The sequence below is a fragment of the Mirounga leonina genome, unplaced genomic scaffold (assembly GCF_011800145.1).
Source record: "Mirounga leonina isolate KUSES-001 unplaced genomic scaffold, KU_Mleo_1.0 Mir_168, whole genome shotgun sequence".
In the NCBI taxonomy this organism is placed as follows: domain Eukaryota; kingdom Metazoa; phylum Chordata; class Mammalia; order Carnivora; family Phocidae; genus Mirounga; species Mirounga leonina.
Genome location: NW_023270426.1, coordinates 47,064,733 through 47,076,839, shown reverse-complemented (window position 1 = coordinate 47,076,839; position 12,107 = coordinate 47,064,733). Strand labels below are relative to the sequence as shown.

General features: G+C 38.7%; 1 protein-coding gene across 2 annotated transcripts in view; it reads left to right on the top strand.

Annotated features, from left to right (window-relative positions):
• Positions 1-728: 728 nt before the first annotated feature.
• CERT1 (ceramide transporter 1) overlaps positions 729-12,107 on the top strand; it is a 112,757-nt gene continuing 101,378 nt past the window's right edge. For both annotated transcript variants that reach the window (XM_035014663.1, XM_035014662.1), the window contains exons 1-2: positions 729-1,246; positions 7,063-7,197. In XM_035014663.1, the coding sequence (XP_034870554.1) occupies positions 1,151-1,246; positions 7,063-7,197 (231 nt within the window). In that variant the 5' untranslated portion in view covers positions 729-1,150. The remainder of the gene's footprint in view (positions 1,247-7,062; positions 7,198-12,107) is intronic.

The following is a 12,107-nucleotide window of genomic DNA, read 5'->3' as shown; positions in this document are numbered from 1 at the left end:
GTAACAATCAACAATACGAAATGCTTGCTCTGGTGAGAAGGGACTGAGAATTCTTCCTCCAAACGCGGGAAACATCAAGTTTGAAGTTTAACTTCTAAAGAGCGAGATAAAAAGACCTTCAACATTTGCAGAGGGAATTTGGCGGAAAGAAACCCCGTTTTCACTGAGAGGTCGCAAACCACTGGCCCGCGGTAGAGGCAGAAGCGCCCGGTACACTCCCACCCCGGAAAAGTGGCAAGATGCTCCCGGGCTTTCAGGAAACAGCCGTGGAAGGCAGGCCCGGCATCCTCAGCAGAGAGTTATCTCACGTCCGGGCCCGCAAGCTCCGCAGGTTCGTCATAAACACACTAGGCAGAGATAGAAGGGTGGCTGAGGGGACGGATCACACAACTGTCAAACGAAGCCCACCCACCACTTGACCGGTCCCTAAGGCGACAGCCTTCCGGGCGCGGAACACTCACCGGTTGCCTCAGGATTCCGACTACAACTCCCAGGAAGCTGCGCGACTGACGGAGCAGCGTCCTTCCCAGAATGCAACAGAACGGGGACTCCATCCCTCCTCCTTTCTCTGCTCCTCCCACCTTTCCACCCTGCGTCACCCGGGAGAACCGGAGGTAGGGTGCGGGAGGGGACCTCCAGCCCTCGGCGTGCTTCGTCAGACGTTGGGAGGGGGACGGGGCGGGGAGCAGGGGGAGAATGGGAGGACGAAGGGGAGGGGAAAGGGGAGGGGAGGGTAAATAGTGGGCCAGGCAGGAAGATGGCGGCGGTAGCGGAGGTGTGAGTGAACCTGGGTTTCTGCAGCTGGATTTTTCTCTTCCCTTCTTTCCTTTTCCTTCTGTGTTTGAGATTGGCATCGAAGGGGCTGAGTTCGGGTGGTGGCGCCGGGCGCAGCGCAGGGGTCACGGCAACGGCGGCGGCTGACGGCTGGAAAGGCCGGCTTGTCGTCCTTCCCCGGTCCGCTCGGTGTCAGGCGCGGCGGCGGCGGCGGGGGCGCAGCGGCCGGACTTCGTCCCTCCTCCAGCTCCCCCCTGCGCCGGAGCGGCCACTCTTCCCTTCGCCATCCTCCGACCCTTCACCCCGGGTACTGGACGCTTCCTCCGGCGTAGCTCAGGGAGCGGGGGCCGGTCTCCTGCTCGGCTGTCGCGCCTCCATGTCGGATAACCAGAGCTGGAACTCGTCGGGCTCAGAGGAGGATCCGGAGACTGAGTCCGGGCCGCCTGTGGAGCGCTGCGGAGTCCTCAGCAAGGTGAGCAACCCGCGGGTCCGTGGGCCCCCTCCTCAGACTCCACCTGCCGCGAGGCGAGCCGCTGCGGGGATGGGGTGGGGTTGGGCGGGAGTCACGGACTGTCCCGGGGCGGGGGATGCGGAATGTGCCGGGGTGCGGGGCTGAGTACTGCCGCAGGAGTGCCAGGGTGGGGGTGGGGGGGAGAAGGGGACTGTCCTGTTCACTTGCCCTGGGCCCGGGGGTGGCGGCCGAAGACTGGAGAAGACGTGTCCCAACCCCGGATTCGGTTTGGGAGTAGGATGGGCACCGTGACTTGGGACTCGGCGACATCTGTCCCGGGTGTAGGAATCCGGGTTGGGCAACAGCGGTGTGCGAACGACCGGGTATGGGAGCAGTACATATCGGACCTTTTCAAACGAGGTTAGTCCAGAGATGCAGAGCAGGTTTGTAAGATTCTATGGATGCGGCGGTATAGACAGTAGCCGGAGCAACTGGGCATGGTGCGGAAATCTGAGGTGGTAAACTATGCCAAGTTTTGTATAGTGAGAGGTCTCAGTGAGGAGGACTTTTGTACTTTTTCCCCTCATCCTTTTCCCCAGTTCAGAAAAGAGCTAGTGAATCGACACGTGATAGGTACAAGAAATATTCATAGTAACTTGGAACATGTCAGAATAGAGGCCGACCTTTAGTCCAGGAAGAAGAGAACTACTACTAATAAAATATTCTTGCAAAGGGCCAGAGTAAGGAAAACACATCTTAATTTTCCTGAAAATTTAAAAAACGCTTTTTCAAAATTTTAGCAAAGCAGAATAGTAGTAGGACTGTAAGGCTAATTAGTTAAAGTGGATGAGCCCCTTTTTAGGAGAGAAGATGGATGATTTTTTTCTTTTGATAGTACATGGTTTGGGACTTGTTTGTTCGTTTAAAGTTTTTGCTATTAGAAGATCCGCATTGCCTTTTTTACTTGCTTCTCTCTTCCTGTTAAAGTTTTAGAAATGGCCAGTCCCTCAGCAAGCTAGTCATAAGATACAAGATCATGTGCAGCCACTGACTATTAAGAAACCACCCTGCTTCCCGTATACATATTTTGGCTAAGCATTTGGACATTTATTGTGGAATTGTTTCTTATTAGGTTTTTCTGTTATCTTTAGAAAGTGGTGAAAAGGGGGTTAGGTAAGACATGAATGTCAGAATTAAGACTTGCAAGGGTTAACTTTCATTTACATAGCAGAAAAATCATGATGTGTCTTGGTATTGTGATCATTAGAATTGCAGTGAAAGCCTTTCAGTAAAGTGAAGCTCCCTAGGGTTTCTTTAGATTGAATGTAGGTTGTAGTTTAGGAATCTGTATTGAACACATTCTGTAGAAGCTATACATTTTCAGGTGGAATTTCAGGTGTGTTCTTTGCTTCTCAATTCTGGTAGATTCCTCACTTTTCTCATTAAATGAAAGCTGACTTCCAAACTAGTACTCTGGTGGTGGTAAGTATTTTATAAAACAGGCTGAACTTTTGACCTATTTGATACTACTATTTTGGGGGGGCTGAGGGGTGACGGGTGGAAAGAGTCCCCAAAGCTCTCTGAGTATTCACTGTTTGCAGAGCAGTATAGTAGGTATATCGTATGACAAAAAATGGAAAACTATCTCTTTGATATTTAAATGTCGAGAAATGTACTTTCTGATCACTTCTGTGGTAGGTAAATAACTTTGATGTTGCTGCATATGTAGAATCAACAGGAATATAGTTTTTGGTATTTTTGTTAACAGCTATGAAGGCAATTTCTGTGAAATTTAACAATGTATGGTTATAAATAATGATCTCTGGAAGCTTTTTAATCAAGAACATATTATATTGAGGATGTCTGGGTGGCTCAGTGGCTTAAGCGTCTGCATTCAGTTCAGGTCGTGATCCCAAGGTCCTGGGATCGAGCCCTGAGTCGGGCTCCTTGTTCAGTGGGGAGTCTGCTTCTCCCTCTCCCTCTACCTGCCACTCCCCTTGCTTGTGCGTGTGTGTTCTCTCTCTCTCTGTCAAATGAATTTAAAAAAATCTTTTTTTAAAAAAAGAATATTTTATATTGAAAACATGTTTTAAAATTTAAAATACATATATATTTTGATCCATTTGTATTCACCTGGTAATTTATACAAGAGTTAGAACTCAGCAACTGTTCTTTTCCTTCAATTGAGTAATGTAGATAAGTCTCAATACTAATGTGTTTTGTTTCTTCCCCTCCCAAATGGAATGAATTTGGAATGGCAGGAGGGCATAAACTTATATTAGAAATATACCAGTCCAGAGTTTTTTTTTCTGTATGGTAATTTAAAATACATGGAAATATCTATGAAGCATATTTTCTATGGAATTACTTTTTTTTTTAAGATTTTATTTATTTATTTGAGAGAGAGAGAGCATGAGAGGGTGGAGGGTCAGAGGGAGAAGCAGACTCCCTGCCGAGCAGGGAGAGGGAGCCTGATGCGGGACTCGATCCTGGGACTCCAGGATCATGACCTGAGCTGAAGGCAGTCGCTTAACCAACTGAGCCACCCAGGCGCCCACTTCTTTTTTTTTTTTTTTTTTTTTAAGATTTTATTTATTTGAGGGAGAGAGAGAACGAGCATGGGGGAGGGGCAGAGGAAGAAGGAGAAGCAGACTCCCCCCTTGAGCAGGGAGCCTGATGTGGGGCTCAATCCCAGGACCCTGGGATCATGACTTGAGCCGAAGGCAGATGCCTAACCAACTGAGCTACCCAGGCACCCCTATGGAATCACTTCTTAAGCACGTAGGTTCCACAAATACTGGAGAGACAATAATTCTAGTTGGTTATAACAAATATCGGGATGGAAATTGACGGGAAAAGATTCATGCCTTAGTGGGACTTGAGAGAAACTAAGCCTGGATAAAATAAATGTTGTCAAGCTTCTTGTGAATTCTCTCCATCCTTCAAGGTTTACCTTATCTTTTGTTTCTCCACATACCTAACTGTTGAGTGAAATTCTGTCCATCTTTAGAGTTTGGTTTTTTTTAAGATTTTATTTATTTGTTTGAGAGAGAGAGAGGGAGCACGAGCAGGGGGAGGGGCAGCGGAGAGGGAGAAGCAGACTCCCTGCTGAGCAGGGAGCCCAATGCGGGGGCTCTATCCCAGGACCCTGGGGTCATGACCTGAGCCATAGGCAGCTGCTTAACCAACTGAGCCACCCAGGAGCCCCCATCTTTAGAGTTTATCTCAAACTCTATTCTTTGCATGAAGCCTTTTCGTATTTTGCCAACCATTTTAGATCTCCTTCCCTTGAGCTCCCATAGTATTTTATTTGTAACTTGTTCTGACTTTTCCTCTAAATGTATTGTTTTCCTCTTGAAATTATGCTCGCTGGACTATTGGGACCATAAATCTTTGATTCTGCTTCTGTGTATAGCATATTGCCTTGTCTCTGTTAGATGGGTAAGAGTGAGGGAATGTTATGAGAAAGGCAAAAATCTGCCTTCTAGGAGAAGCTAACATTTACTAATAAGTAAAGGGTCTTGAAGCTTACCTAATTTATTGGGTCCTCTATAAAAAAAAAACTTAAAAAATGGACACACAATTGCTGGAACCCATTCTGTCACTTTGCAAGAGGTCTGTTCTAGTGAACTGCACTGAAGGTTAAGCTTCATTAGTTCTGCATAACTCTGTCTCCAACTGAGAAAATACTGTGTCCCTGGCAGTGTTGTAAGTCTATTCTTGTTTAATCTTGACAACTTTAAAAGGTAGAGTTTGACAAAGAAACAGAGGATAAGTAACTTGACCACAGTCACAGTTACCAGCCTTCTGAGGGGCAGTAATTGGAAATGAGGTAGGATTAAGGTATACCATTCTAAACAATCTGTATTATAGGCAATGGGGAGTTGTCCATGTAAGTTTTGGAGCTAGTGGTTCAGTGAGATTAATATGTAAGATAAGTAAGCCAATGTGCTTAATAAGTAAATAAGATTGTGCAAGTTATGAAAGAAAATACAAAAGATGCTAGAGGTAAGGTTGTTAAGCCTTCTCAGGAGTCTAGTAACCTGACAATTTGATTGGACTAATTGAAAATAGAGAAGAGCCAAATTTAAGGGTTTAATATGAAGGAAAGATGAATAGGAGTTGATGACAGGCTGTAAAGATTGACAAGAAACATTATCTCTTATGAATATAGTAGGGGTATTCATGATTTTTTTTCAGCGAATCAAATAACAAGCAAAGAAAGTAAAGCTCGGAAAAGTTAAATAACTTGTCGAAACTCCTTATGTAACTAATAGAGTCTATCTGATTTTATATGCACTACTCTGTCCATACAATACAGGAACACTCAGCCAGGTTTGAATCTGAATTGACTGCAGAAATACCAGTATAGCAAAGGAAATAGGAATATAGGGAAGAAAGTGCACATTATTGGAGGAGATGAATGTGGTTTTGTATGTAACCATTGTTGTTTCGAGTCAGTGTATAAGTGGTGGTAAGTCATAGGGAGTTAGAAATAAGGAAATGGTGATTAGGGAGCTCATGGGAAAGAATGTGTTAAATTGCCAGCATGGATGAGCTCTCAGTGAAGGGTCGTAATGGTGGGCCTTAGAAGATTTAAGAGCTGAACTGTCTCAAACATGCTGAGTAGGGAATAGAAAAGTAAAGATTTCTTTATAGAAAGAATGGGTATAGAGCCTGAGCCAATGCGGTATATTTTTGACAGTCCATTTTTAATTAGTTTTTGGCAGATAGTGTTGGAATTAGTTTTTGGAATTATCTATACATACATAAAACCCCCAAAGCATAAAAATATACAAAATCAAGAATTCCCGTAGAGGTTGCATTTCTGGCTTTGCAAGTTTATTGATTGTGATCTGCAGTGTGCAGCAAGACTTTAGCAACACAGAAACCATTTATAGGCACTAGAAACTGATAATTCAAGTGTTTTTGAAAACCAGTTTTTTTTTAATAGTTGTATTATTATTCTTGGATTTAAAAAATAGATCTTCAGAGAAACTTGGAAAATGAGTTAACTGTTTTTAATATGTAGTATTGAGTTCTATGGACAAAAAAGTAAAGTTGATATAGACTTAAAGATTAATATCTAGTATTTTTGCTTGGATGGAGTTATAAATATCATACATGTTCATATAAGAACAACTTAAACAAAAGTAGAATTAGGCCATGATTAGCTTCATACTTCTGTTGATTTGAAAGCTTCATGCAGTACTTGGCGTAGGAGAATGAGAGGCTATAAACCACTTACTTTTCTATTGAATATGTTAATTATGGTAGAGACCAAAACAATCTTAAGTGTCATGAAGCTGGTGAGGAGGGGAGGATGAAGACACACAAAAAAAGCAGATTTTTTTTTTAAGATTTTATTTATTTATTTGACAGAGAGAGACACAGCGAGAGAGGGAACACAAGTAGGGGGAGTGGGAGACAGAGAAGCAGGCTCCCTGCTGAGCAGGGAGCCCCATGTGGGACTCGATCCCAGCACTCTGGGATCACAACCTGAGCCAAAGGCAGACGCTTAACAATTGCACCACCCAGGCGCCCCAAAAGCAGAATTTTTAACTGAACTCTGCATCAGTTTTATTCCTCAAATGTTAAAAAAAAGAAAATATAGTATTTATAATTTTGTAAAAATTACTGAAAATCATACAATCTAGAAAATCTCAGCTTCTCACTTTTTATAATCATTTATACTGTTTACAATTAAGCTAGAACTTTTCACATTTTGGTTTTAAAATTAGATTGATAGCTGTTTCAGAAAGTTTGGATTTCTAAAATACTGACTTTTATATTTTGTTTTCCTTTTCCCTCCCGCCCCCCCACCCCCTTACCTCCAGTGGACAAACTACATTCATGGGTGGCAGGATCGTTGGGTAGTTTTAAAAAATAATACTCTGAGTTACTACAAATCTGAAGACGAGACAGAGTATGGCTGCAGAGGATCCATCTGTCTTAGCAAGGCTGTCATCACAGTAAGTTCCTCTTCTTCATTCAACAAGTATTTATTGAGCATCAGCTGTACCCTAGGAATTGTTCTAGCGGCTTGGATATATCTGTGAATAAGAGAGAAAGATCTTTGCCTTTGTGGAGCATAGAGTCTAATACTTCTTTCCATAAAGTTATTTTATAAAGACAGATACTATTTTTCTAGTTGTTATAGCAAGCCCTTAAGAGATTCAGAAAAAAATTTATTTGAAGACTTCATATCTGATGAGATTAGGACAGTTACGTGGCAGGTTATTGAAGAAGTTAAAGCAGAAAACAAAAATGTATCTTAACATTTAAAATTTTTAACTTAAAATACTTAAATCTATATTCATTTGCCAGCTTTTTGATATAATGTTAACACCATCTCTTTGAATGTGTAATTGAGAGAAGTTGTTCTTGTAAACTATATCCATAATGCATGATTTGCAATTTCCAGTTTTGATTTCTCTAAAGTGGAATAAAAACTTAAAGATAGTTTTGAAAAACCCAAAGTATAGGTTCTTCTGATTTTTTATGGTTTCCTTAATATTTTACAGATGTCTCATCTTTGTCTAATTCAGTACCTTTTTAAAGAATGACTCACCTTTATTGAGTCATTCTACTTAGTCTGCATTCAACTTAGTTTACATAGAAACAACTCTCTTTTTGCATCCGTATTCCATAGACTTATGTAATATTAATTATGTAAGGACCACATCAGGTAAACTGGCATAAACAGGTTTGGGAACAACCACCTGATTTGTGAAACATAACTCAACCTGTGGGATCAGAAGTGGTTAAATATGCTAAAAATAGCATATAAGTTGAGAATAGTCAGTGTGCCATGGCATATTTAATAAAAGAGCAAAAAAAGATGTTGGGTAAAGCAGGTCAGTTAAGGGTGGTATTGTACTGAAAATCTAGAAATGGGTATGTTAAAACCTAATCATAGATTTTACTGATACATTCAAAGAGAATTCACAGGATAGAAATTACATTGCTTATAAAAGTGAAAAGTATACTTTGAGTCTGTTGATTTCTAAATCTGACTTACATATGTTTATGTTACACATTTGAGGAAAATCTTACAGTATTTTGCTCTTATTTTTCATACATTCTACCCCTCATGTATATTCAGAGTTTGAAAACAAACTTAGTTGGATATTGAGTTGGAAAAACTTGCAGAGGAATTGTTTGTAAGTGTTAAGAATGAAACTACTACTCTCCATTCTTGGGAACAATTTTAAAGAAATTTAAATTGAAAGAAATTTTAAAGAAACTTTGAACATAAAAAGCTCAGTATTGACTTGTATGTTGTACATTACATGGTGTATTTTGAAGTTGTGTATAGTTTTGTATTTTGGGGTTTTATTTCCCTTGAGATAGATTATTATGCTAGAGGACAGAATAATGGATGCAAACATGTTTTTAATCTTGAAGTGTCTTTCCTTGATTCTTCCTCTCCTTCCTTTTGCATATTGTCAGATGCTTGTTAGTTATTACACTTGATTCTTTGAAAATACATTGTTGGCTGATGTGAAAATGGGAGGAATGAAATTTTATCTTTATTGTTTACTAAATATTAGTATTCCTAGAGTACTATGTTAGTTTCTATAGAGTTAAATATAGTTACCCTGTTTTGAGTTATGAACTGAGGTGATAGTGCATGGCTTATTTAAGGAAAAGAAAAAATTTTAATAAACAATTATATTGGGGTGCCTGGGTGGCTCAGTTGTTAAGCGTCTGCCTTCGGCTCAGGTCATGATCCCAGGGTCCTAGGATCGAGTCCCGCATCGGGCTCCCTGCTCCGCGGGAAGCCTGCTTCTCCCTCTCCCACTCCCCCTGCTTGTGTTCCCTCTCTCGCTGTGCCTCTCTCTGTCAAATAAATAAATAAAATCTTAAAAAAAGACCAAACAAACAATTATATTGCATCTGCTCAGAAAAAACAACTTATTTCTTTGTAGTTTTTTTTGTTGTTGTTGTTGTTATACCTATATTTGCATGCAGAACTTTCATTGTGGTACATGGTCAAAGAAATGGGTAGGAAAGTGATACAATTTGAAAGGAGATGAGGAAGGGACCTAGTGGTATTCAGTAAGCTAAGCAGTGATAGAGAAGGTAAAAATATAAATGAGGCAGCAGATTCTGATTGGTAGCCCTCGATAAAGTGAAACAGGTTGTAGGAAGAAACACAAACATTTATATTCCTGAAACCCTTCAACTTTCAGTCTCTTCCTTGCTCTGTGGGTTCAAAGGTTCACTGTTACATATATCAAGGAAATTACAAAATATAACTGAATTCAGTGAACTTTTCACAGTGAAGTTTACAAATAGAACATGCACTTGAGTTAAATTACAGAAATATAATGCTAATCTTCTCTGTTAAATAGGTATCTTTCGCTTTTCTTAAGTATGGCCATTATATGTATCACTTCATCTCGGAAGACAAAAAGTAAATGTCAATGTTGAATTTGCTCACATGGCACCCTTATAAAATTGACAGTATTCATATGTGAAGAAATCTGGACTTGAAGAATTGTAACCATTAACATATTACTTGTTGGTGAACCTGGTGTCTGAGCCCACCTTTTCTGATAGAACCTAATTCATTGTTAAATTCACTTTTAACTTTAGTTTAACAATTAAGTCATTCTTAATTTATTTTAATCATGTTCTTTGGCTATGTGATGATAAATTGGGTGAAATATTTTCAAAGAATAAAGTATTTCCTGGGAGAATTTATTATTTGGAAATAATTCTTAATGTAAAGGGATTGTAAGTGAGTGAGTGAGTGAGGAAAAAAACACTACTTCTTCATTTTATGAAAAATAAGCTATCTGTATGTAGAGTAAATATATAAAGAATGTTGAATTTCTGAATTACTATAGTTTGTTATTTGCTTAAGACCTAGTCCATGCTACAAAACTTGCCAAATAGTAGATGTTCAATATATGTTAGTTGTATTTTTTCAATCAAAAGCAGTGTTTTTGGAGTATTTAAACTTTTTTATTTTTTAAAAAACCTTTTTAAATAAAATACTCATGGTAAAAAAATGTGATCCATGGCATGAAAAGGTTTAAAAAGTAAATGCTTCTCTTTGCTCTTAGTCCTGCATTCAAGAAATAAAAAGTTAAATTTCTGTTTTGTTCTTCCAAATAATTTGAATGCCTTTAGAAGCATTTATTTGTTTATATCCTTCATTTTTATTTACACAAATAGCATCATATTAAATCTCTACCTTGTTTTCTTTTAGCATGACTTGGGTGTTAATTACTATATTCTGTTGAATTGTATGGATGTACCATATCTTGTTTATTTGCTCCCTTCCTCTTTTTGGACATTTAGATTGTATCTATTTTTTTTATTGCAAATGTTGTGGGAACAAACATTTATTTTAAAATTTGTTAATAGTTACTGTCAAATGACTTATTCAAAAGAGTACCACTTTTCACTCTTACCAGTAATGTACGAGTGCCTATTTTCCCATACCCTCAAGTATTGAGGAAGTTGGGTTTTGGCAGATGTTAAAATATTTGTCAAACTGCTAGATAAAAATAATATCTTAATATTTTAAATTGCATTTTCTATTTATGAGAGTAACTTCATATGTTTATAGGCCGTTTATATTTCTTTTTCCTCTTCCAGTCATTTATTCATTTCTTGTTCTTTCTTTTCTTTCCTTATTGATTTATAGAAGCTCCCGATAACATGGTAATTGGCCATTTGTCATATTTGTTGCAAATACTTTCCACAATTTGTCATTTGTGTATTCTTTCCTTGTTTATAGTCTTTTGTAGCCTTACAGAAATTAAAATTTTTTACTTACTCTTATTGACCTTTTCCTTTATGGCTTCTGCATTTAGTTATGTTTAGATAGTATTTACCACTTAAAAGACTATAATATAATACATAGCTATATTTTCATCTGAAATTTGAATTTTATTCCTATGAGAGTTATTTTAGTCTAAGGAGTGAGGTGGGAATTTAGCTTTTTATTGTTTTCCAAATGACTGTATATTCTAATGCCATTAGTTGAATAATTCAGCTTTTCTCTACTGGCTTGAAATGTCACCTTCATTATATATTACATTCCTGTGTGTGTACTTGGGATTGTTTCTGCTCTCTCATCTGTTCACTTGGTTTGTGTATTCCTCCTCTTTGTAGCATGTTTAAAATTATATTACTAATATTTCATCAACCAACATTTCATGATTCTTTCATGAAGATAAAAGAAGTGATTTCTTTGCATTTATTGAGATAAGATGTTTTGGGAATTAGGTAGGTAGAGATATTTGGTATAATGAAAATAGTAATGTCTTTAGAATTGGTTTGCCTAGGGTCTGTAGTCCCAACTCACCCTAGGTATCTGACTTTGTATACCTGAAACTTTGTAGAACTTCCTTAATTACGAAATGAATGGAATTCCTATTACTCTTGTAGGTTGGCTATAGGGAAATATATCCACAATTTCATGGTTTAATATTTTCAGAGGAAAAACTGCAAGGTAGTGAAAGTGTTCATTGCTGGATTTAAAAAAATTAAAGCCAAATAGTTCTTTGGTAAGTAGGGATTGAAGGAGAAGTTGAAAGATCTTGGGAAAATTAAAGAAGCTAATAGAGATGTAAAAGCAAGGGAAGGAAGTATTCAAATTGAAGAAAACTATAAAACTAAACAAAAAAGTTTTAAAGTGCCAAATAAAGACTAATCAGATCCAAAAAGTTTTTGAAGGTGGAATTATAAAGTAAGAAATTATGATACAGAATAATGTTTAGCAAACTGGATATCACCAAAGATGAGTAGTGTGCCATAAATAATCGTTACACAAGGAACGCTATTAGTGAGAAATTTTAAGAAATTGGCCTTTTATGAAGTATGTAGTTTTGCTATATTGAACTGGTAGAAAGAGGAAGGTATA